Source organism: Phacochoerus africanus, chromosome X (assembly GCF_016906955.1).
Source record: "Phacochoerus africanus isolate WHEZ1 chromosome X, ROS_Pafr_v1, whole genome shotgun sequence".
Classification (NCBI taxonomy): Eukaryota; Metazoa; Chordata; class Mammalia; order Artiodactyla; family Suidae; genus Phacochoerus; species Phacochoerus africanus.
This window is the reverse complement of record NC_062560.1, coordinates 27,452,984-27,480,003: the sequence shown is the minus strand read 5'-3', so window position 1 is coordinate 27,480,003 and position 27,020 is coordinate 27,452,984. Positions and strand designations below refer to the sequence as shown.

Here is a 27,020-nt window from a genome sequence, read left to right as displayed (position 1 = left end):
GACCACAATGGCATGAAACTAGTTATCAATTACAGAAAAATAAATGAGAAAAATTGATTACATGGAAACTAAACAACATGCTACTAAAAAAAACCCCAATGGGTCAATGATGAAATCAAAGAGGAAATTTAAAAATACCTTGACAAATGAAAATTAAAAACCACAACTATACAAAATCTATGGGAAAAGATAAAAAATGGGAGTTCCTGTCGTGGCTCAGAGGTAATGAACCCTATCTATGAGACATACACTGAGAATTATAAAACATTAATAAATGAAACTGAAGATGATGCAAAGAAATGGAAAGATATCCCATGCTTTTGGATCTGAAGAACTAATATTCTTAAAATAGACATAATGCCCAATGTATTCTATAGACTTAATGTGATCCCTGTTACATTTCCCATGACCTTTTTCACAGATATAAAACAAATAATCCTCAAATTTATATGGAGCCACATATAAAAGACACAGAATTGCCAAAGCAATCCTGAGGAAAAAGAATAAAGCAGTAAATGTAACCCTCCCAGACTTTAGATAACACTACAAAGTTACAGTAATCAAAAGACTATGGTATTGGGATAAAAACACACATGTGGATCAATGGAACAGAATAGAAAGCCCAGAAATAAACCCACATCCCTATGGTTAATTAATCTTCAAAAGAGAAGGCAAGAACATACAATGCAAAAAAAAGATAGTCTCTTCAGCAAGCAGTGTTGGGAAAGCTGGAGAGCAGTTAATAAATCAATAAAGTTAGAACACATCTTCATATCATACACAAAAATAAATTCAAAATGGCTTAAAGATTTAAATATAAGACATGATTCCATAAACCCCCTAGAAAGGAATATAAGCAAAACATTCTCTGATATAAATTATACCAATGTTTTCTTAGGTCAGTACCTCAAGGGAATAGAAATAAAAGCAAAACTAAACAAATAGGATCTAATCAAACTTATAAGGTTTTGTACATCAAAGGAAACTATAAACTAACAAATGAAAAAAAAATCAACCTCCAGACTGGGATAAAACATTTGCAAATGATGCAACTGACAAAGGTTTAATTTTAAAATATACAAACAGTTCATACAACACAACAACATAACAACAACAAAATCAATCAAAAAAAATGGGCAGAAGATCTAAATAGCCATTTCTCTAAAGAAAACATAGATAGTAAGTGGGTACATGAAAAATGCACAACATCATTAATTAGAGAAATGCAAATCAAGACTACAATGAGGTACTACAATTAGAGAAATGCACATCAAGACTACAATGAGATACTACCTCACACTGGCCAGAATGGCCATCATTAATAAGTCTAAAATAACAAATGCTGGAGAGGGTATGGAGAAAAGGAAACACTCCTATATTGTTACTGGGAATGTAACTTGGTACAGCTGCTATGGAAAATACTACAGAGGCTCTTCAACATGGTAAGTATAGACTTAACATATGATCCAGCAATCCCACTCCTGGGCATTCATACATACAAAACTTTAATTTTAAGAGATAAATGCACCACTATGTTCATAGCAGCATTATTCACAATTTTGATGATGTGAAAATCAAAATCTTTTCATAGAAAAGATAAATGGATAAAGAAGATATGTTACACATATAAAGAAAAGATGAAAAGATGCATGGATAAAGAAGATATGGTACATATATAAAATAGAATACTATTTGGTCATAAAAATAGAATGAAATAATGCCATTTGCAGCAACATGGATGGACCTAGAGATTATCATACTAAGAGAAGTAATTCAGAAAGAAAAAGACAAATAGTATTTGATATCACTTATATGTGGAATCTAAAATATGACACAAATGAACTTATCTATGAAACAGAAACAGACCTAGACATAGAGAACAGACTCCTGGTTGCCAAGGGGGAGGGAGGATGGGGGAGAGAAGGACTGGGACTTTGGGATTGGCAGATGTAAACTATTATATACAGAATGAGTAAACAACAAAGTCTTACCGTATAGCACAGGGAACTATATTCAATATCCTGTGATCAACCATAATGGAAAAGAATACGAAAAAGACTGTGTGTGTGTGTGTGTGTATAACTGAATCACATTTGTGTACAAGGGAAATTAACACAACACTGTAAATCAACTATACTTCAATATAATAAATTCTAAAAAGTAAAAGAAAACTTTATTGAGGAGTTCCCATTGTGGCTCAGTGGTCAATGAATCCGACTAGGAACCATGAGGTTGCGGGTTCGATCCCTGCCCTTGCTCAGTAGCTTAAGAGTCTGGCGTTGCCATGAGCTGTGGTGTATGTTGCAGACACAGCTCGGATCCTGCGTTGCTGTGGCTCTGGCATAGGCCGTTGGCTACAGCTCCGATTGGACCCCTAGCCTGGGAACTTCTATATGCACTGGGAGCAGCCCAAGAAATAGACAAAAAGACAAAAGAAAAAAAAAAAGAAAACTTTGTTGAAATAAAAGCTCTCAATTTACATATTTAAAAAGACCCACAACATATCCAGGAAAACTGAGAAAGAATGAACAATTCTAAGAACTATTTTAGTAAAACTATTACACTTTAAAAATGAAGAAAATATCCTTTGAACCTCCAAAGAAAAAGGCCCTGTCACTTACATAACAAAGAAAACAAAGCACAAAAACAGCAGAGTAACAATTTCAAGAATCTACAGAAAAGGACAGAGTACGAGCCAAGATTTTATAACCAGCAAGGTTTTAAACACTAAAATAAAATAATCTCAGGGAAAATTGTACATATGAACTTTTCCTATAACTAGAGAATGAGAATTTTCCAATGAAAAGATGAAGAAAGATTTGGAGAAATTGGTAATGAGCATACCTAATTGAAAATCTGGTACAAAAATAACAGCAGTACTAAAGTTGGAGGAATAATGTATTAATGGTCTTTGTTCTGATAAAGTAGAAATAACAAAACTAAAAAGTACAAAGAGAAAAAATAAAGAAATATAAACTGATTCACTAACATGTAAATGAAAATTAAAATATTTAGAACTGACATAAGAGTAAAAATCTAAGTATAAAAAAGAGGACTAATGTGACTACTTAAAGACATTAGTATAAATTTAACTTAGGAAAAATTTTAAAATGAATGCAAAAGATAACAAAAAATAGTATGCTAGAACTATAAGATCTCTTTATATAAAAGGTATTAGTCCTTTGTGATGTACATTGCCAAAATTTTCTCCCAGTAATTTACCATTTAATTTTAATTCGTTTACCATTCAGGTTTTTTTATTTCTTTGTAATAATTGTATCAGTCCTTTGTTTTATTTTATTTTTTTAATTTAAAAATTTTTTAAATATTTTATTTGTATTAAAGTATAGTTGATTTACAGTGTTTTGTCAATTTCCGCAGTACAGCACAGTGACCCAGTAGTACATATAATATACATTATTTTTCTCATATTATCTTCCATCATGTTCTATCCCAAGAGACTGGATATAGTTCCCTGTTGCTGTGCAGTAGAACCTCATTTCTTATCCATTCTAAATGTAATAGTTTGCATAAATTTTATCTATTTAAAAATATTTTGTTTCCTCTGATAATTGCATTTTAGAATATTTTTCTCTATCAATAGTTTAACTTTCTATGTCATTGATCCTATTGGTACAGTTATTTTAGACTTGTGCATTACACATGTAACCTATTAAGAAAAGCCCTTTTCCTGGTGATTAGGTTACTGGTATAAAAATATCTGCCACTGAAGGTACTCAATAAATGATTGATGGTGCTGACAGGGCATCTCCCTAGTTTTGAAACAAACTGATCCCTTAGACAATTACAAAGTAATAAATAAATTGATTTTTTCTTTTTTTTGCATACTTAGCTGAAATTTATTTTTCTTTTTAAATGATTTTTATTTTTTCCATTATAGTTGATTTCCAGTGTTCTGTCAATTTCTACTGTACAGCAAAGTGACCCAGTCACACACACACATACACACACACACACATATATATACACACTTAGTTTTTCTCACATTATCCTCCATTATATTCCATCACAAGTGACCGGATATAGTTCTCTGTGGCTTTTAGAAGACCTCCTCCAATTTACAATTACACAGATGTTTTAAATTCTCCAATAGTTTCTTCTACTAGTTTTATATCTTCATCATTGATCCATTTATTTTCTCAGAATTTGTAAGAAAGACAAAGGTTTATTTATTTATTTTTCGAACAGGTTGGTGTCTTACCAACATCACTGAGTCAAAAACTTCATCTTTGCTCCACTGACATGTGATGCCACTCTTACTGTATAACAAACCCCTGCATGTTTTGGGAATTATTTCTTGGATCAACTGATCAGCTTATTCCTCAAAATTTAGGCACCAATAACATACTGTTTAATATGATATAATATCTGATAAGGTAATCGCTGGCCATTACTTATTTTTTAAAACAACTTCTTCACTGTCCTTTGGTATTCATTTTTCTGAGTAAACTTAAAACTACACTGGCTGGTTCTACTAAGCCATCTCCATGAATGTTTATTTTGCTTTAAAATAGGTAATATATGCATTTGTGAAAAAAACACGAATTTATATGTTATCTTGAGGTGATATCCAGTTGGGCACCTGACACTAAATTTCTTAACAATGTTTCCAAATATGCTTCTGCTTTTAGGGGTAGTTTTGTAAAAATAAATAAATAAATAAATAAATAAATAAATAAATAAATAAAGTGGAAAGAGGTCAGAATTTAGAGTCAGGAATTTAGGTTTATAACCTATATCAACTGATTACCATCTTCGCCACCTTGAGCCCATTACTTAAGTTGGCTGAATGTCAGTCTCTTCTTTTGAAAAATGATGATAAAAATGCCTGCCTTATAAACTTTCTGTAGCATTAGATGAACTGTATTCTGAATAACTCTGAAATATGCTTGACCCTTGGTAGGAACTCTCTGGAAAATAACTGCAAAGATATTTTGACAACACTGTTATTAACAGCTTTGATCTAGCTTTCTTTCCTAACTCTAGAATTGCCATGACTCGACTCCTTTTATTTTACTCAACTCCTTAGGTCTGATAAATGTCATTTCCATTGGGAAGTATTTTTCTCATTTCTCCATGTTTAAGATTTCCTCTTCTTTACCATTCTGTCCAAAAGTCTACTAATTGTGGCGTATTCTATTTATCTGATTACTTGTTTGCCTCCTCAAGAAACTGTCAACTCTGCTACGGCAAGTCATTGGTCACTAGTTCTACTGTCTCAATTCTAGCGTACCACTACCTTATAATTCATCCTCAAAAGTATCTATTGGTTGAATATACTCATATTTTAAGAGAAAAGGTGGAGGCAAAGAAGACTATTTATTTTTGTACTTTTCTATTCTTTGTTCTTTATCTTACAAAGGCAAAAGGGAGAAAAAGAGATGACTCTGCATGGATTCCCAAAAACGGTTTTGTGCTTATCTTGTCAAACTGAAGCGGCATGACAAAGACACCTGGCCGGACACACCAGAAGGAAGCACAGATGCGAGAACAGGAAGTACCGCCCACTGGACAACACACCGCTGAGGGGGTAGACGGCATAGACTGAGGATGCACGCAGGCGCACAGGCTATGTGGCCCCCATGACGACTTCCGGCCTCGCCAGCCGCAACGTCGCAAGGCGAAGCCAGGCCTAGCACAGAGGCTGCAGCTCTGACAGATACAGGTATTTTCAAACACTTGAAAGAATTTTGTGTAGTGCTTCCTTGGAGGTGGGTTTCTTGTTCATAGTGAGGTTAGGCTGGTGGCTCCAATGCGGAGTTGAGGTGTTTTTTCAGAACTACACCTCGATATTAAAGACACAGTTTTCACTCCGCTTCGTCAACACACATTTTCTCTTCTTATAGGGCCCCCGTTTTGTACCACAATGCAACGAGCTCGAGCTCTAGAACAAGCTTTGGATCATGCGGAGCATGTCATTGAAAGTGCCCAACAGAGACCTCCGAAAAGGAAATACTCATCTAGTGGGAAGCCGTCACTCCATGAAAAACTTTATGATATTTATGTTGAAGAATGTGAAAAAGAGCCTGAGGTTACAGAGGAATTAAAAAGCAATGTGAACCTGTTAGAAAAGCTTGTTAGGAGAGAGTCCTTGCCTTGTTTGGTGGTCAACTTGTACCCAGGGAATGAGGGCTATTCGTTGATGCTCAAGGGAAAAAATGGATCCTATTCGGAGAGCATTCAACTGCCTTATGAAGAAAGGGAATTGCTCGAATACTTGGATGCAGAAGAATTACCTCCAGCTTTGGTGGATCTCCTGGAAAAGTCTCCCGTTAACTTTTTTCACCGTGGGTGTGTCATAGCAGAAATACGGGACTATAGGCAGTCCAGTGGAATGGAACCTCCTGGCTACCAAAGCAGGCATATTCTCTTACGTCCCACGATGCAGACTTTAGTCTGTGATGTACAGGCCATAACCAGTGATAACCAGAATTGGACCCAGGAGGACAAACTTTTGCTTGAGAGCCAGCTGATCTTAGCTACAGCTGAACCCCTGTGTCTAGACCCTTCTGTATCAGTAGCCTGCACTGAAAACAGGTTGCTCTATAACAAGCAAAAGATGAACACTCTTCCCATGAAAAGGAGCTTCAAGAGGTATTCCATGCCCTCTCTAAATCGGCAGCAAGAGCTGTCTCAGTGTCCACCTCCTCCTGAGTTAACAGTACTGACTTCTTGCAAAAATATAAGAGAAAATAAAACAGGTGATCATTATGGCCTCAAATTTTCTAAAGCAGGAAATTTTGTAGATATGTGGAAACAGAAACCCTGTGACTTGGCTATACCTTCAGAAGTGGATGTGGAGAAATATACTAAAGAGATAAACTCTGTCAGATATGATGACTTACAAACAACACTCTGGCCAACTCATGAGGTACAAGATGGTTCTGTATCTGAATATGAAGAGGGCAGTCAGTCCCAGGCAACAAAGCTGACCTTCATGCAGTCGCTTAATGACCCACTTATCTCCGGAAAAAGAAGATCTCGTAAAAAAGTTAGATGTGAGAAACAAATGCCGCCCCTCGACACCTCCAAAGATGACCATTCCAGTAGTTTTGTGACTGGGACAAAGAATGACACTGGCAGGGTGGTCATTCAATCCGAGGAACTAGTCCAGAAGAATGCCAAGTGTCCAGTGCAGCTGTCGCACAGCTCCAGTGCCTCAGCCAGTCTCGGGCAACCTTCTCCAGGGAGAGAACCAGAGCAGCCTAAGACTGGGTCAGATCAGTCTTCAGTGCTGGGCAAGGGAGCCAAACATCTACCTCCAACCATCAAACTTTCTGTGAGTTCAGGAAAGAGCTCCTCAGGTAACAGTTTGACTTCACAGCAGGCAAGCATCTCTCATAAATCTCCACCTTCTGACTCTCTTATTAAGTCACCAAAAATTTCCAAGAAATCTTCTGTGGAGGTCGGTCAGGTTATCACACTTCCTGCCACCACCCAGTCCACTGCAGGCTCATCAAAAAATACCCAAGTTTCAGCCAAATCCTCTGGCCTGCACATCACCAAAGTGGTGTGCCCAGATCAAGGAGGCCAGGCCTCAAGGAGAGGCTCCAAACCCATGCAGCACTCTACCACCAGGGCCATAGCCCCTGCAAGAATTAAGCCGAGCCAAATGCCCAGAGTAATCAAGCCTGGCCCCCTGGCTGAAGGTATAGAGCTTGGTCACCAGCCAATAGGGATCCAAGCCAACCCCCTGCCTGGAGGAATCAACCGTGGTCACCAGTCAACAGGGGTCAAACCCACCACCTTGTCTGGAGGAAGCAAGCTTGGTCACCAGCCAAAATGGATCAAACCTGGCCCCCCTCCTGGAGAAATCAAGCTTGGTCGCAAGCCAATAGGGATCAGGCCCAGACCCCTGCCTGGAGGAGTCAAGCTTGAACACCAGCCAGCAGAGATCAATCCCAGCCTCCTGCCTGGAGGAATTAACCTTGGCCAGCAGCCAACAGAAAACAAACCTGTACACCTACCTGCAGGAGCTCAGAGACCAAATGTGCTGCCCTCCATACCACCAGCTCCTTCTCAAGGAGGAGTTCAACTTATTTTTAAAAATGCTTCCAGTCTCAGGCCCTTAACTCTATTCCAGATTCCACCGGGCTCAATCATTTTGAACACCCAGCAGCAGGCCCAGCAGCAGCCACAGCAGCTGCAGCAGCAGTGGCTCTACCAACTGGCTCCACAGCAGCAACTCCAACAACCCATAACTTCACACCTTCAACAGCCAGTGCCACAGGTTCCTGTACAAAGTTTAGTAAATCAAAGTACGGCCTTATCTGCTCCACAAGCCACAGTTATTAACCTTAACAGAATGGACAGCTTTATGCAGCCCCAGGCAGTTGTGTTGTCCCAGCTGGGTTCTGTCCACAACCAAGCTGGACCCATCCTCCCTCAGCAGAGATTTCAGCTCTCTTCTGCTTTCCAGCCACAGCCACAGCCACAGCCTCAGCCAATGCAGTTCGCAATCCTGCAACACCCAGTGGCTGTGACAACAGTAGCAGCCCAAACAGCTCAGCCACATCCACCTAGTGAGCATACGGCAAGGCACTCAAAAGGTAAAATGAAGAGAAGCACACCAAACACTCACTGAGTCCTGCATTACATTTTAATCTTTTTAAAAACAACACAAAGAGCATTGGATCAATGGATTTCTGAGTTCTTACTCCCATTTTTGCATTTAATGTCTCAGTATTTTACATTGTTAGGTGCACAAACTATACAAAAGCACAACTCTATGCATTTTTTTTAAACAGGAAAATGATTCGGGGCGGGGGTGGACTATGGCACTAGCCACCATGAGGTCAAAATCCGTGTGCAGTTTACTAACCTTAGGCCTATTTCCTAACTTCCCTGAATCTCCATTTTCTTGTCTATAAAAATATAGTTATATCAACTTAAGTTTATTGTAAAGATTAATGTGAGGTATATTAAATATTGAAATTCAAAATAAACTATTTGTATTAATAAAATATTAAATATTCAAAAGAAACATAAGTACTTAAGCTGAAAATATAGTAATAATAATAGTGCAAATGATAGTTCTGTTACATTATATGAAAGTCAATCTTACAATCAATGGCAAATGCCATAGAAATTTAATTCTCCCCCCAAAAATCCCACAGTAGAATTTTATAAGTAAATAAAAAATATTTATATATTTATTCACAAGATTTTCAAATTACATATATATGATTAAATATGTATATAATTATTATTATATATTACTTAGGTTTTCAAATTTATATATATATATGTGAATATTCCTTAGGTTTTTATATTTATCTATGCCTTACTCCTGTTATTTATATATTCTTTATATATTCAAATTATATCTTTATGTATTATCATACATGTAACTTAAGTTCCTTGTATTTATATATTCTTTATTCCTTATATTTATATATTTCTTATGTTTTCATATTATATATAATTAAATATATATTATCTATTCCTTAGGTTCTTAAAATATAGATACAGAAAAACTTTAATCTTCTCTTAATAAACAGTAGCGCTTTTACTCTAACTAGATGTGCCACATGGTGAATTTTCTCTTTGATAAAACTGGATGCATTAGGCACTTGTAATTCGTTCTTCAGTAATTGAGGAGTGATTTGGATATATGATTCAATATCATTTGCCAGACAATATTCTTCATATGCATTATTCATGCAGTGCTTATTATTTTGCAAACACTTCATAATATACAAATGCACCTGCTTTCTGCCATTCATCTTGCTCCTCTATTCTGACTCAATTATTTTGTCCTCGTCAGACAAGATAATAATCACAAGAGAGAAAAGATAAAAGTTTCTTGACTTATAATGGACGAGTAAATAAAAAATGTTACGTTTAGATGAACTGATGAAACAAATGGCAACAGGGAATTATAGGGAAAAGGAGGAATAACTGATATGAAGATACATTTAAATTTACCTGCCAATAAAAATGATTTCTGTAACTCCTAAACAATATATTTATGGTAACAATGTAAGGTAAGAAATGAAATGACCTGTCCAAAGGTCCTCCCCCAAAAAACCTAATTACATTCACATGCATGGATAATATTTTTAAAATATTTTATATATAAATGTAAAAATGTATATCACTCAAAAAAATGTCATCTTCCTGATTCCCTGGAATTGAAGGTTGCCTGAAAAAATGAGATATTGAAAATATCAGAAAAGTATTTGTTAAATAGTTATTTTTTGTTGAATGACTTAATTTTGTATAATGATATTTGCTAATGGAGGCATTCCCTTGGATGACTGGCAAACATCTTTCATTTAATATGTCCAAATATGATGACATTTATCTTTTCCAGGATCCTATCAGAACCTTTACTATTTGGTGTTAGAATAATTTATAGAGTAATTTAATCAGTTACCAAGTAAATTTTAAATAATTTTTAAAAATAGGAAATATATTTGCATACACTAAGCATCCTTGACTATCCCTAACTAATTCTATTATAACTTTGAGGGATTCTTGGAAAAATGAGGAGGTTTCCTTATTAACAAGTGAATCACCAAACTTATAGAAAGAATATGAAAAAATTGCAGATGGAATGAGTCATGGCATTAGCAAATGGATTGATGATTAAAAAAAATTTATCTGTGACATTTCTGACCATGTCATGCTCCTTTGCTTATTATCCTTCCCTCCATCTACATACTCTGTGGAATCAAATACAATCTAATTTCGTTTGGCTATACAAACAAAATTAATTTTTTTAAATTTATTGAAGTATAGTTGATTTATAATGTGTTCATTTCTGCTGTTCAGAAAAATTATTCACATATATATATATACACATATCTCTTCTTTTTTATTAAGCTTGTTTTTTATTAGAGTAGTTGATTTACAGTGTTGAGTTGATTTCTGCTGTACAGCATAGTGTCCAAGTCATGCATATATATATATACATTATTTTTCAGATTCTTTTTGCATATAGGTTATCACAGAATATTGAGTACAGTTCCCTCTGCTATACAGCAGGTCCTCACTGACCATCCATTCCACATACCATAATACAAGGTCTTTTTTGACTTGGATTTGTCCTGCCTCTCTTCCTTATCTCCTATCACTTCCCCATTCACATCTGTGGCTTTGGTATTACTTAACTATTGGTGTTCCTAATGTGCCATGTTCATCCTCCCCTCCATGTTTTTGTGGAGACCCTCAAATAGGAACTCCTTTCCATTCTGTTCATGTAGCTTAGTACTCAGCATAAATATCAGCTCTCTAGAAGCTGGGTCTCTTTCTACATCATTATTTATTATAGCACATTTCAGATTATTTCATGAATAGGGTTATTCATGAATCAAAATTGGTAGTAAGTTAAAAAATATGAATTGAAAATATAAATTAATATAAATATCATTTTAAATTTTTTTCAAACATTATATAAATTTGCATTTATTTATATAGCATTAGTACTTTTACTTATGTTTAAAATTTTACTATATAATTATAAATGTATAATGCATATTTACATTCTCTAACACTGAGTTGAGTATCCCAATTGTCTTTTTAAAACATCAAAAGAATACTAAATGGGAATTATTATTAAACAAATAATATATATATAGTATTTTATCAGTATTTAAATATAATTTAACTTTAAGCAGAGTTAAGATAAAGGTAAGAAACAAAATTAAATACAGCTCTGCTTTTTGTTCTTGGCTTTGAACCAAGAAAATATTCCTGCATTCTGTCATAGGTCATTCTGATAAACTATAACATAAAAGTATCCTTTTACAAAATTCCAAGGCAAAAACTAAGGAACAAGAAGACAAATCACTAGGATACTGCTTTTTATTTCATATCACCTCATTATTTTGCATTTATATTTCTTAGAAGTTGTGAATTCTGGGTATATGCCAATGTATGTAAATAAGATAACGTTTTACTGTCTTTATTTCTCTGTTACGATGTTATGTGATAACAATCTAATGGATTATTATTTTATTTGGCTTCTGTGATTCGGATGACAGGACTTAAAAACAGATGTGGTGGGAACATAGGGAACTGTTCAGTGAGTAGAGTTTCAGTTTTGCAAGATGAAAAAGTTACAAAAATTTGTTGTACAACAATGTGACTATACCTAACTCTACTGAACTGTATGTATACTTAAAAATGGTTAAGGTGGTAAATTTTATGTTATGTGTTTTTTTTTAACCACAATTAAAAATTTAAAACAATAACAATAAAGCAGTTGTAGCATCCAAAATTCTTCATTTCTGGGGCCACAGGGTAACTTCAGTCATCTATGAACTCATAGAACTGTGGTTAAGATCACAACCCTCTAAAGCCAGATGGTTTCAATTTCAAAATGTGGCTCTGTCACTTACTAGTTATGAGACCACACATAAGTCATTTAGCCTTTCTGTGCCTCAGTTTTTTCATCTGCAAAAGGGAGATATTAATAGGACCTTTTCCGCACAGTTGCTACAAGTATTTTAAAATATGATATTTGTAGCTGCTTAGACATTCCATAAAATAAATTATCTAGAATTACTCTAATGGAATAGTTATTTTACCAAATTTAGAGGATATGTTTTAGATGATCTAACAATATAGGCTATCTGGCAAATGTGAAATCACTCTGACAAGCAATGGGAGCCACCTTGAATTGGTGCTAATTCTCCAATGCAAAGGGATGAGATTGGCATTATGGTTATCAAATTATGTGACATCAGTTTTCTGATGCTGTGAACACAGCCAACAAATGATAGCTGCTAATACAAGCCCCAAATCAAACATCCCAAATAGGAGACCCTCTGAATTGCAAATTAAGTCACCTAACAAACTCCCCACTCCATACAGCCTGCTTCAAGATAGGTGGGTGAGGATTTTATGTACTTAGTAACTGTACAAAGAGGGAGAAGGTCAGTAAGCACAGAGTGTTTCACAGTGGAAGGGAGGCTGTAGGCACAGCACCAATCAAAACCAGCAGTGGTGAACTCCTCACCTAAAATGCTTAACAATAACTATGAAGGAGTTGCTATACTTGGCATTCATTTATTCAGAAATATTTACTGAGCGCCTATAAAGGGACAGATGATGTCAAAGTCCTAAAGACAAAAATAAATGAGACCATGTCTTTCTTTCAAAAGCTTACAGCCTAGTCCATTTAGAACAAATAAATGTTAACAAAATAGGAGTTCCCGTCGTGGTGCAGCGGAAACGAATCCGACTAGGAACCATGAGGTTGCGGGTTTGATCCCTGGCCTCACTCAGTGGGTTAAGGATCTGGTGTTGCCATGAGCTGTGGTGTAGGTCGCAGACACGATTTGGATCTGGTGTTGCTTCAGCTCTGGTGTAGGCCAGCAGCTGAAGCTTCCATTAGACCCCTAGCCTGGGAACCTCCATAGGCTGCAAGTGCAGCCCTAAAAAAGAACAAAAGACAAAAAAAATTAACAAAATAGAGAAATCTCTAGTTTGGCTTTCACATCAAATCTTACTGATCAAGCACAATTCATGCATTAACCTTCTAATTTTTAAAATTATATTTCAAGACTCCATGGCATTCAGTGATAATTTTTTAAGAAACACTGCAAATTAGAATTTAAAATGGAAATAGCAAAAGACTTCCAGATGTACTGTTGACATAATATCACTTTTTTATCACTTGCCCTCATTTCAGCTTAATAAGCCCTCTTGGCTCTCATCTTTCAATGTTTAATCCAAAGCAATTAAAATGATATGCAAATGCCATCTCCATTGCTTTAAGAGTGACACTTACACAATTTCATTATAACAGGCAACTGGAATGTGCAAAATGATCAGCTCCTTTTTATTTTAAAAAATGTGTTTTTGCAATATATGCTTATAAATAAAATGTCCATACACACAAATTTTACTTGGTAAATGCCATGTGGATAATATTTGTCTTGTATACTCAACACAAAGTCTATACGACGGTATATTTCTATTTTAAAGTCTGCTACTCTTTTGTTCAGTCTCTACAGAAGTATTTTAAGCAAATGAATTATATTAGCAGAAAGTACAAGATAAGCAGAAAATGAACAATGTATGTGTTTTGTGTGTGTGTATGTGTTTAATGTGGTCTTTTAGGATTCCATTCTGACTAGGGAATCAGAAGGCTATGGTTGAAATTCCAAATGCACTTTATGAGAATACATTCAATTAGTTAACCTTGCATGGTATAAATGGACCCAGTTCTTCACTCCTGTCTATAACCATACTTTGATATGTAACTTCTACTCTGAGCCTGAGTCTAGTCGGGTTTGTTACTGCTGAGCCACAACATTTTTCAATTAAAAGTCTTAGTCTAGTAGCTGAAAATATATTTGATGGACAAATTAATAACAGTAATATATGTAAATTAATCCCATACATTCATCGAAATGTTTGAGAAACTATGTGTGCTACTCATTGTCCAAAGTTCTGAAATAAAAAACAGGATTAGCTTTTGAACTTTAAATGTTTTCCTTGGTAAACTCAAATTTAAATAATCCTTAATTCAACCAAATATTATAAACAATAACATAAGAATCAGCATTACAAAATTTTTTTTGACAGAAATAAGTTAAAATATTCAGTCTGTATTTATGCACAAAAGGAAACAAAAACATAAAAAGTGAAATATGTAAGCTATAATTAATCATATTTTATTTATTTTAATTTTGACTCCTATAACTATTTCCTGACTAATCTACTCTATCTGCAATCCAAGAATTATATGGCTAAGAAACATTTAAGTGACTCTAAAAAATGTGCAGTTTTAGCATGAACCCAAGAAACATAGTTGGCCAATTTACCAAACTCTAAATTATGGAAATACCTGTCTCCAGCTGGGAGGATTTAAGGGTTTAGAGTATGGGGTTAAGGTGAGATAGATAGGGTTTAGTTCCAGTCTCTACCACTGATTAGATGCCTGACTTTGGGTCACTTACTTAAACTCTTTAACTTATTACTATAAATGTTTTTGAGATCCTAGAGTTGCACTACACTGAATATGACAGTTTAATGTTGGAATTATTAATAGCTTAACAGATACCTCTTCCCTCTGATTCTGTGCCCCCCCCAACATACTTTCTTACCTATAGTAAGAATATAAAATGAAAAAAAAAACAATTCTAGACAATTAGCTTAAAAGTTTACCTCCCACACTCCTAATCATTAGACTTTGATCATCACACCTAAATTTACAAATACAATTTTCCTGTCACCCAAAAAGAAATAAATATCTTGGGGTTATAGTTTTATGACACAAATATTCCCCTGTTATGAACATTGGAGCACATGAAAAAGAAAAGTTATCTTGAAAAATATCATCTGACAAAGCTGAATAAATGGCTGGAACACAGACTGCTATTTATGATTATATTGTCTACTTCTAACATTCTTCCTAGAATTCTTTACAAACCATATATATCTCTTGGGTTCTTCTCATAGAATTGGATTTGATATATATATATATAATTATTAAATATAGTTACTGTTGGCTAGTAATGGTTTTCTAAATCCCAAACTCTGCACAATCATTAAAGATATAACCATCATCATCATCACTTATCTTTCCAAAAAGTGTGGCACTGTGGAAAAACTAATAGATTGTTAATTAGAAGCACTGAGATTGAGCACCATCTATATCAATTGCTAGTTGCTTTGTCAGTCTCATTCCTCTGAGCCTCTTTGTCCTCAATGAACAACTGACCTGACTCATGGCCTTGATATGAGGATCATAGTTAAAAGGCACATGAAAGTAAATAAAAATGGAAGACATTCATAAACAATAAAGTTATATATTACTAATTCTGTATGAGTCTGAGTTTCACTTATAAAATAATTTCTACCTTAAAAGGTTTGCTGAGAATTCAACAGGAAAATACATGCAAAATACCATAGTGCCAGAGACAGAGGAGTAGCTTAATAAATGATTAATGGTGGCTGATCAATTTTAAACATTTAAAACATAAATTCAGGGAAAACTATTTATATACATTTTCCATACATTATAATCCATAATATAATCACATATCACACCCTTTTTCATTTGTAGTACATTAAAACTGTTCCAAGTGATGAAGAAAGGCAGGGGAAAAAAACCTTATATGAAAAAAGCATCATAAAGTATCAGATATATTATAAATTTCCATTTCTTCATTGTTTTTAGGTAGTGGCTTGATAAGTAAATGTACCGAGAATATTATTTTGAGGTCAAAAGATCCTCTGTTACAGCTTATAGCCCAGAATTCCTTTTTGGCTGCATTTAATTCCCTGGCAATCAAAATGGTCTGGTCAATCACCTCAATAATGCTCTCTTTCTCCCTACATCTTTTTATTTCACTAAATTTTCCAAGTCTTGACTATTTCTCCAAGGTTATGCATTCATCCTTAAGCCGCACAACCAAATCATTCAGAGGTTTTTTAAAGATTATTTTTCATAAAATCCCTATCATATTAATGAGAGTAAACATTTATAGTGCTTAAGGTGGATAGAAACTGTCTGAAGGAGAAAATTAAGTTAAAACTGAGATTAGAAATAAAGCTGATAGGAGCAAGAAAGTAACATCAGAAAATGAGAATTATGTCCAGGAAATCTACAATGTTAAATAGAAAATCTTGTTAAGAAAACTCTTATAGAAGAAACAGTGGGGAAGTTGTATTTCTGGTAATATGGCAAACTAGGTTATTTGGACCAGTGCTTCCACTGAAAATAAGTAAAAATACTGGATATTTTTCTCATAATGAAATAGTTTATAAAATTCCTAGGCCAAAATCTAAGTACAACTAGAGCTCAAAGAATTAAGTGACCACTGAAGACATTTTCCTGAGGGCATTTACTGGGCCTAGTAATCTCAGTCACCATAGGCTTGGTTTAGTAGTGGCATAGGTCTGAAAGGGTAGGGATACAGGATTTGGTCAAATTTCAAAATGGAGAGAACACCCAATCCAGTAGAACTAAGGGCTTCATCACTAAGAAAGTGAAGAAGCATAACTAAATTTGACCCTCTCCAAACTCTTACACATCCTTAGGGTAGATTTATAGCACAAACTCATATTACTTATATAGTTCCCCAAAAATCTCAAGCTACGAATTTCATTTAGTTTGCAGTGATCCCAGAGTGATCAGACCTTAGGCAGTTGCCAAGGCAAATGCAAATCCTTTCCAGAAAAGTTTCCCTTCATCCTAGGCCTCAGATAATTCTCAAAAATAGTATTTCAAGGAAAATGATCAGCCCATTGAGAACAAAGACCAATTAAGCACAAAAGGAAATAGTGTCTTGAGCAAGAATCATGAGAAAGGATAAAGAGCAAATATCTCTCTGCTCTCTGTAATAAAACTACAGATTTAGAATTATCAAAGAGAAATTTTAAAACAAAGAAATAAAAGACAAGCATAAAACATATATAGATAATTCTACATCTGTCTATAAAAATTGCCTAACCAATTTGAAATAAGGCATCTTAGAACTTCCAGAAGAGAAATAAAATATAAAAAATAAAATTAAAATCTCAAGGGGTGGAGTTCCTGTCATGGCGCAATGGAAACAAATCCGACTAGGAACCATGAGGTTGCGGGTTCAATCCGTGGCCTCGCCCAGTGGGTTAAGGATCCGGCATTGCCGTGAGCTGTGGTATAGGTTGCACATGCAGCTCAGATCTGGCATTGCTGTGGCTGTGGCACCCTAGCCTGGTAACCTCCATATGCCATGGGTGTGGCCCTAATACAAAAAGACAAAAAAAAATTCTCAAGGGGTAGGTTTAATGCTACATTTAATATAGTTGATAAGAAAACAGAAAGGAAGCACACAGTGGTGGCAAGAAGGGCAGTCACTAAAATAGGGGCGTGCCCAGGAGTTCCTGTCATTTTCTCAGTGGAAATGAACCTGACTAGTATCCATGAGGATGTGGGTTTAATCCCCCCTGCTGGGTGGACTGGGAATCTGGCAATGCCATGAGCTGCAGTGTTGGTTGCAGACACAGCTTGGTTCTGGCGTTGCTATAGCTTTGGTATAGGCCAGCAGCTGAAGCTCTGATTCGACCCCTAGCCTGGGAACTTCCGTATGTTGCACCTGTGGCACTTAAAAAATTAAAATAAAACAGGGAGTTCCCACCATCTTCCGAACATTCTTCTTTACTCAGTGTCAGCCATGATGAATGGGTACTCTTTATAAATAGGATAGATCTGGAGAGTCATACATGATCCTAGGTCAGCTTAGGTAAAAACACGCATATAAGGACAGCAAAGCCACATATTTCTACACTGCATTCTTGGCCTTGCTCACCCTTAAAATGAATATTTTTCTGCTTATATAAAGGATAGGATGAAGGTAGAGCAATCAAAATCTACTTTTAGGAAACAAAACAAAAACAGATGTTCACATGCAACTCTTTTCAATATGAAGGTGAATGTAAATTACATAAAAGTGATGTTTTTGTACTGTAATCTGGCTTTCAGAGAAAAATAACAACCAAGAGTTTATTATGTACCAAACAAGGTACTAAGCATTTTATGCACATCATCTCGTCAACCTTTACAATATCCTAGAAAGAAGAAATTCATATCCTCCTTTGACATTTAAGGAAATAGATTTAGAGAGGAGAAATAAAATGAAAATAATAGAACAAATTTGATTTGAATTCATGTCTGCTGATTTAAGAGTTCAGACCCTTAACTAAAAATAGTGTTATTTTATATAAATAAATTCAGGTTAAAAGAGCAGTATCATCTTCTTTTAAGGATTACTTTTTACATCTATATAACTTCAACGACATTTCCTCCAAATTCCTTCCCAGACTTTGACAACTTACTATCAAACTGGAAGAACAATGCCAGGTACAGGAGTCTATCCTAAATATAAATTGTTTACCATTCTACATTGTGAATGATGTCTTATATGGAGATATATAAGGCAACCTAATAAGTATGATCGACTTGGGATCTAATGGGTCATGTGGGTTAGAATAATATCAGCCATAACAAGGCAAAATGAAACATCAGTTAAGGGAACGGCCTCCACTTGGTTACAGAGCCAGCTGCAGAAGATTAATAGACACAAGTGGCAGAATGCTGACTAAGAGCCACCTAGGGGATGTATCCAAAGTGATTTCAGCTAAAATTGTTAAGAAATCACAATATTTAGACCAAGGGATAGGGCTAGTCGTGTTATTCTCCACAGTGGTTAGACCAAAGAAGAGTGATGTGATTGGAAGCTATGTCATGTGAATCAAGAACTAGAGATATTTAGTTTATAGAAGAATATAAGGGTATTAGAAGGGGGAGAAGTGACAGAGGCACACATGTGTCCCCAGTCATCTGTCCATAGGGAGACCCTAATGATTCCCATCAGAGATTTTTCAAATTTAGGTTTGCATGTTAGATTTATTGAACTTAGAACCCACTTAAGTTCTGTGTTTTCTAGAAGTTTATTTATATCTGAGAAAACTCTAGCAAGGATCACAGCCAAAGAAGGCATAAAGATATTATATCTCCTCTGAGCACTATTTATATTCCTTTGAGAGGCAGGCTAAACAGGGATGTTGCAATTTTAAGATATCAGAAGAACTTTTGTAAGCCTGAAGAGCTACAGTTGCTCTAGGGTAGGGTCCCAAGATAGAGAACTTGGCTCAAAAGGAAGGAACTTTGGGGAGCTGAAGATAAAGGAAGAATTTCTAACTGAATAGTGCCAACAGAACTGCCTGTCTCAGGTAGTCATGACTCAGAGTTCATCTCCAGGATAGATGACCACCGGGCAGGTATGGGGAAAGGGCATGTAAGAAGAGTTCTTAGGACTAAATTGGCCACAAAGTCCTCCTCACCCACGTTAAGATTATTTTAGACTAAAATTCCCAAATCTCTTTAACTCTCTCCTGAATTTCCAACCTCATTTTCAAATATTTGTCTGAAACAGACAGACATCCTCAAAATTCTTCTAGCACCTTAAATCCATTCAGTTAAAGACCAGAATATTTCATCTGCCCAATTTCCTGTTTTTATTCTGATGCCAAATTATCCCAGTCATCCAGGCAACCGGTCATTATGGGCCCCTCCCTTTCCTACTCAATCAGTTGCTGAATCGTGTGGATTCTATTTTACACAATGTCTCTCACACTCACCCTGTCCTTTCTAGTACTTTCCCACTATCCTAGTCAAAGCCTTCACTATTTCTCACTTAAGCCATTTGGTAATGAGCTATTAACTATTATCCCTCCCTCTGACCTCACCTCCATTCTATTCATCTAATATATGACAGCCAAATCATTTTTTTTTCAACAGTAGGCCGGATGACACATCTCCCTCTTTAAAATTCATTACTTCCTATGGAATTAAGTACAACCCGTACATTAAACTTTTCCATTATCTCTCCTCACCCCCACCTTTCTCGTGTGCTGTGATCATGGGTACAACCTCCTTGACTTCTGCCAAAGCTTATGATTTTACATTCTTGGATTTTCTATCCATTAATCCCTTGCCTAGAGTGCCCCTGGTTAAATTTCACCTTTGTAATCAAAACTCATATCAAATATTACCTACTCTAAGACATCTTTACATTTGTGTTTACTCTCATTTATAATCTTTTATAGCCCTTTTTGATATTTTCTTTAGGCCGCAATGTAATACACTTTGTATTATAAGTGTCTGCATATTGAGAAGAATTTACCCTATGATACTTAAAAAGGCTTATGCAGAAAGGACTGGTACTCATAACTGATGCTCTGTAGCACACTGTAAGTGTTTAATAACATGAGATAGACCAATTAATACTGCCATTTTCAGTAAATACATTTCAATCTTGATTATAACTTGGTATTCTCATAAAAATATGACAAGTGTATAATACATACACAATCATTACCGCCAGTGGACAAACCTGTCAAGATGTATTTCCTCCTGACAGTCAACAGTGAGGGTTTAATAAACCCCAAGGAAAGTAATTCTCAAAATCCATCAGTTCTTTAGGTCAAGAGGATATACCACATTAGCAAATCAATTGTCTGCTTAAAACTCCTTTCCTTGTGGACATTTTTTTTTGTTTTATTTAACAAATACATATACGTACATATTCTATAACTATATGTACTATTTTTCTTTGTTTATAATGCTTACTCTGCTCAGGCACTGTTCTAAGTGCTTTACAAAATACAACCCATTTAATTTTACCATGCAATTACCTATGTTAACGTTCTTCAATCCAGGGATGATGCTAAAGTTATCCTTCATGATGCCTCTTAGACACATACTCTTTTAAGTAAAACTGCCCCAATGAAAGCACAGACTCAGGCTCAGCTGAAGGCAATCAACCATCCACCTAACTCCAACTGCTTTAGACACATACTCTTTTAAGTGAAACTGCCCCAATGAAAGCACAGACTCAGGCTCAGTTGAAGGCAAGCAACCATCCACCTAACTCCAACAGCATAGAATAATGGCTCCAAAGAGTTCCACATCTTAATCTACAGGATCTGTGACTCCATTACCTTACATGGCAAAAGGAACTTTGGTGATGTGATTAAGAATCCTGAAATGAGAAGATTAACCAGGAATGGAGTTTCCCTTATGGAGCAGTGGAAACGAATCTGGCCAGTATCCATGAGGATATGGGTTTGATCCCTGGCCTTGCTCAGTTGCTCAGGGATCTGGCATTGCCGCGAGCTGTGGTGTATGTTGCAGACACGGCCCAGATCCTGTGTTGCTGTTGCTGTGGCTGTGGCCCACAGCTGTAGCTCCAAGTCGACCCCTAGTCTGGAACTTCCATATGGCCTCAGGTGCAGCCTTAAAAAGAAAAAAGAAAAAAGAAAAAAAAAAAGATTTACCAGGATTACCTAGGTGGACCCAATCTAATCAGGAGGGCCCTTCATAAGAGAAAGAGGTAGGTGTTACTTTAATACTGACAACACTGTGTAAGGATCTTGACACCAGCACAAAAGAGAGAAGAAATGGATCCCTTCTTCATTGGAGCCTTTTGGGGTTTAAACCAAAGAACTGAACTGGCCTTAGTAAACTAGAAGGAATACATTTTGGTGATAGCCCCAATAACCAGAAAATAATATTCCTACTTTATAGGAAATATTAAAAGTACAGAGAAAAGAAATATAGAATTCTTGCTAATTACTCAAGTAATTGAGTTAATATTCCATAGTTATTTGATTTGCAACATGACCTAATAATTCAAAGAAACTGTCATATATTATGACACACACATATTCATATATACACTAATTTCTACTATATACAAATCACAAAATAAATCCTAGATGGAATATACATCAAAATGTTTTTTCTTTTTAAAAAGCTATAAATGTTTGAGAGTTTAAGACTGTGATACTGGGGAGTTCCTGTTGTCGCATAGTGGAATTGAATCCGACTAGGAACCATAAGGTTGTGGGTTCAATCCCCGGCCTCTCTCAGTGGGTTAAGGATCTGGCGTTGCCATGAGCTGCAGTGTAGTTTGCAGATGCGGCTCCTATCTGGTGTTGCTGTGGCTGTGGCTGTGGCTGGCAGCTACAGATCCGATTAGACCCCTAGCCTGGGAAACCTGGGAACCTCCCTAGGCCGCGGGGTTGGTCCTAAAAACACACACACACACAAAAGATTGTGATACTGGAATAGGGAAGGCTGGAAAGCTTTTCTAAATAACATAACGGAGGTGAAAACCATGAAAAATAAGATTGGCATATTTAATTTATAAAAGAAAAAAATTTAAAATGTAAGCAAATAAAAAAAAAACAAGACACTCTAAGAAAATATCTGCAATGTATAAAATCTACAAACAATTTAAAATAACAAGGCTATGAAGAGGCATCAAAGAAGAGAGACAAAAGAGCCAGTAAATATATGAAAACCTAAACTCACTAGAAATCATAGAAAGATGTATTGAAATAACATGTCAAGAGCAACTTCTCTTTTCAGTGCTTCTAAAAGATAGGGGGCCTATGAACTCTTATAGCCTGCTGGTGGGAAAGCAAATTGGTATCGACATTTGCAGGGCAATTTCGCAGTATCTATTAAAATCAACAATGTTTGTACCCTATTATGATCAGTTCCACTTTTTAGTATCTATTCAGAGAAATACTTGCTTATGTGTACACGGTGAAGCATAATCATGGATTATAACTGAAATATTGTTTGTAACGGTATAGCATTTGGACAATTCTAAATATCTACCAACAGGGAAATGATTTAATAAAATGTTTGTGTGTTCCAACTGTGAAATATTCTTCATGAGTTGAAACAAATGAGTTAAGCCTCTATGTACTGACATGGGGAAATCTTAAGATGCATAAAAATGATCTGCAAAACAATTCATACAATTTCAGTAAAAAACATCTGATTTCTTATGCTTCAGGGAAGTTCCATGCTCCATGGAACTAATACGTTCCATGTATGTTTTATTTTTAAATTTCTTTCTTACAATAGGAATGGAATTGTGTTTTACTTGTCTATATAAAATTCAAAAAAGTATAAATACTTTCTTAAAAATGAAAGTGAATCAAGGGAAATGTCTATGTAAAATGAATACCTAGATAAGTGAATAGATGAATGGGGCTTTTAAAATTTCCCTTTCAGGTGCACATAAAATATATTTAATATTTATGTGATAAAATATAATTCCAGAAATGAAAATACGGACTTGAGTGTGGCCAAAAATTAGTCACCAAAAATTAATAATTTTATTATTTTTTAATTTCAAAGATATATGACCTTCTATTTCTATTTACTCTGACTCATTTGCATTGAATTACTTTTCTGCTTGAAAGGAAATGATCCAGTCAGCTGCAAAAGACTAAGTGAAATCTCAGATCAGTGAAACTTTTTGAGCAGATTTACAACTTGCATTTGGGAGCAGCAGAAAGTAATGCATGTTACTGAATGATGAAAAGATGGGCATAAAGATGGAATATTTTCATATGCACAGCAAAGGTTTGAAAATTTTGCACTTCATGCAAAGTGTGTGCTGATAAATGTCAATTTTCATACTGTACTTGGTATCCTGTTCATTTGCATTAACCTACTTTTGAAGCATCCCTAATACTGAATTTCCTCCCTTGTTCCCCTACCTACACTGTGTGTGTGTGTGTGTGTGTGTGTGTGTGTGTGTAAAAGAGAGAGAGAGAAAGAGGAAGAGACCAATGTAGGGCAAGATTGAAAGCCTAATTAAAAGTTTCTCACTGATACTTGGGAAAGTTTAGCCCTTAACTAAATGAATATTATACACACATAGACATACAAACATATATGGGTATTTTTATATAAAATGATACAAATCAATCTTTTCTCATAGAATATAATGAGGTTGGCTGATACTGTATGGAGGTTTCCTTCTCCTGAAATTCATCATAGAATGCTTTTCACCATATCTCCATCAGATAATGCTATTTCATACTTTCAAATATTAGGCATTTAATACAACCGATGAGGTGTTTTGTCCTTCAACTTCTACTATGTGCTTGGTTCTATGGAATAATAGTTAATAGACCCAAGTTTAGAGTGTAGCATCCATTTTAGATTGGTTCTTTCGGAGCAAAGGAAAATCTTTACCTTAGCCCCCAAGAAAAGGGGGGTGCCCATGCTAGAACAAAAACTCAGGGAATGGTTTAACTTATACCACTTTTCTGTCCCTTCCCTATTTACTCATGAGCCATCTGGTCTCCTCTCATGGTATCTCAGCTTCTCCCTGACAGGTTCCTGGGGGAGAAATATGGAAAAAAAAAATAGAAAAGGGCAAAAATTATCTGAGATCCCACCACAGGAGAAAACCATTATTAATAATTTGGCTATTTATTTTCTGTGTTTTCCCAAAGTGCTTGTTTTTCTTTTAACAGCCAGAAAAAGTTAAAGCTATTTTCATTTTAAATGATAAATACAGGGGGGAAATCAACAAGTATATTGTTTTGATTACCCAAGTAATTAACATGTGTTGGCAGACAGTTTAGGAACTGTCATCTTCATCAGGCACTTATGAGAGAGACCTCCAAATGTAATGACACTGAGCTGTTTAAAGCAGCTTTTTCAATATTAACCTTTGAAATTCTATTCCAGAAAAAAAAAAATAAAGGCCCTATTCTCTGTTCCCATTAGTATCTGTGATCCAGCTACGGTGCCCTGTTACTCTGTTTTTTTGACACTGCGGTCCACTTGCTTTGTGATTCTCTTAATGATGTTTACTCAAACTTAAAGAGAAATATAATGTTACCATCATTATTTTAAGTTGCATGTTAGCATAATTAGATAATTCAGGTGAAACCAGCCTACATCCTAAGCCATGTTTACAATTTAAACACTGACATTTTATTAGAAACAAACTAAATTAGTCTTTGTATTGTATGTCTGCCTTTCTCTACACTGTCTTCTGCTAATGTCCAGCCTTTGTTGTGAATGAGGAAGGTGAAGGCAAAGCTGCCCAAACACATCACTAATGCGCAGATGCAAATATACTTGCTGAATGATTCATTCTAAAGAAAAGTTACATTCTTGACCTCCTTCTAATCACACCTATCTTCATTTTATTCTGTGTTCCTACTGCTGCATGGAATTAAAATTGTGGGAAATATGACACTATTACCTTCAGTAATTTCTTGTTTAATCTGTTAACTGTGTTTCTCTACTATAACCCAAGATTAATGGGGGCAAAACCCATATTTTTAAATTCACAATTTAATCTCTGATAACTAGCAGAGTCCAGAAACATAGCTGGTTCTCAATAAATGCATTTGAATGAAGAACTTATTCTGTGGAGTTCCCATTGTGGCATAGTGGAAATAAATCCAACTAGTATCCATGAGGATACAGGTTTGATCCCTGGCCTCACTCAGTGGGTTCGGGATCCTGGGATGCCGTGAGCTGTGGTGTAGTTATCAGATAGGGCTTGGATCCTGTGTTGCTGTGGCTGGGGCGTAGGCTGGCAGCTGTAGCTCTGATTTGATTCATAGCCTGGGAACTTCCATATGCCGCAGATGTGGCTCTAAAAGCAAAACAAAACAAAACAAAGAAATTGTTCTGGTCCTCAGGTTTAAGTCTCCATCACTTCCTTGTATCAGAAAGTTTATCCTGAAGCCATCCAAAGAAATCACAGCAACCACAGTACATCAATATAAATGTTTCCATTTCCCTTAAAATTTTTTGAGCTTATTTTCACTTCTAAAACTTTCTCAATGCATTCACTATTTTCACTGGAATAGCAGGATACTCCATGTTGCAGTCCCCTCACTAGTTTATATTATTCATGTAAACGAAAATTTTCCTCCTACCATAATAACGTTTTTCCCCTAAACTTGTTCCAACTGAACATTTCTTCCTCAAACCACTACTGGCTTTTCATTGTCTTTCAATTTCCATTATTTTCATCTTCAACTTTAGTCATCATTATTCCAATCTCTCTGTGCAGCTCCCACATTCATTCATTCCCTCTATTTTACTCAAGCACATATCCTATTTTGTCCTCTATGCAGTCTATCTCTTGTATACATTAAGGAAGTGTGCTAGGCATTTATCCCTGTGCTCATTTACCATATATTTTAATAGAAAAATCAATATATAATACAGATTATCACACTTCATTCTCTCCTAAGTGGAGGTCAGCAGGCAATACCAAGAGCTTCACCTTTTAGTCAGGGCTGCAGAGGTGATCTGACATTTGAGGTTTATTTCCTGGAAGTGGGTAACTACATGTATGTTTAGAAGCAAGCTTTATTAGTGCACTGCTATCTAACTCATTCTATAAGGAATCAACCTCCATTTTCTTTTCTTTTCTTTTCTTTTTTTTTTTTTTTTTGTCTTTTTGCCATTTTTTGGCTGCTCCCACAGCATATGGAGGTTCCCAGGCTAGGGGTCTAATCGGAGCTGTAGCGGCCAGCCTACGCCAGAGCCACAGCAAGGCGGGATCCGAGCCGCATCTGCAACCTACACCACAGCTCACGGCAGTGCCGGATCGTTAACCCATGGAGCAAGGGCGGGGATCGAACCCGCAACCTCATGGTTCCTAGTCGGATTCGTTAACCACTGCACCACGACGGGAACTCCGAATCTCCATTTT

At 35.8% G+C, this 27,020-nt stretch overlaps 2 protein-coding genes across 2 annotated transcripts in view; one reads left to right on the top strand and one right to left on the bottom strand.

Moving 5' to 3' along the window:
• The window catches only part of IL1RAPL1 (interleukin 1 receptor accessory protein like 1), a 1,415,748-nt gene that overhangs the window by 614,301 nt on the left and 774,427 nt on the right, over positions 1 to 27,020 (bottom strand). The window lies entirely within an intron of this gene.
• On the top strand, positions 5,413 to 8,605 carry LOC125118822 (transcription factor SPT20 homolog). Its single transcript, XM_047765654.1, has 2 exons — positions 5,413 to 5,518; positions 5,868 to 8,605. The coding sequence occupies exons 1-2, from the start codon at positions 5,413 to 5,415 to the stop codon at positions 8,603 to 8,605; spliced, it is 2,844 nt and encodes a 947-aa protein (XP_047621610.1).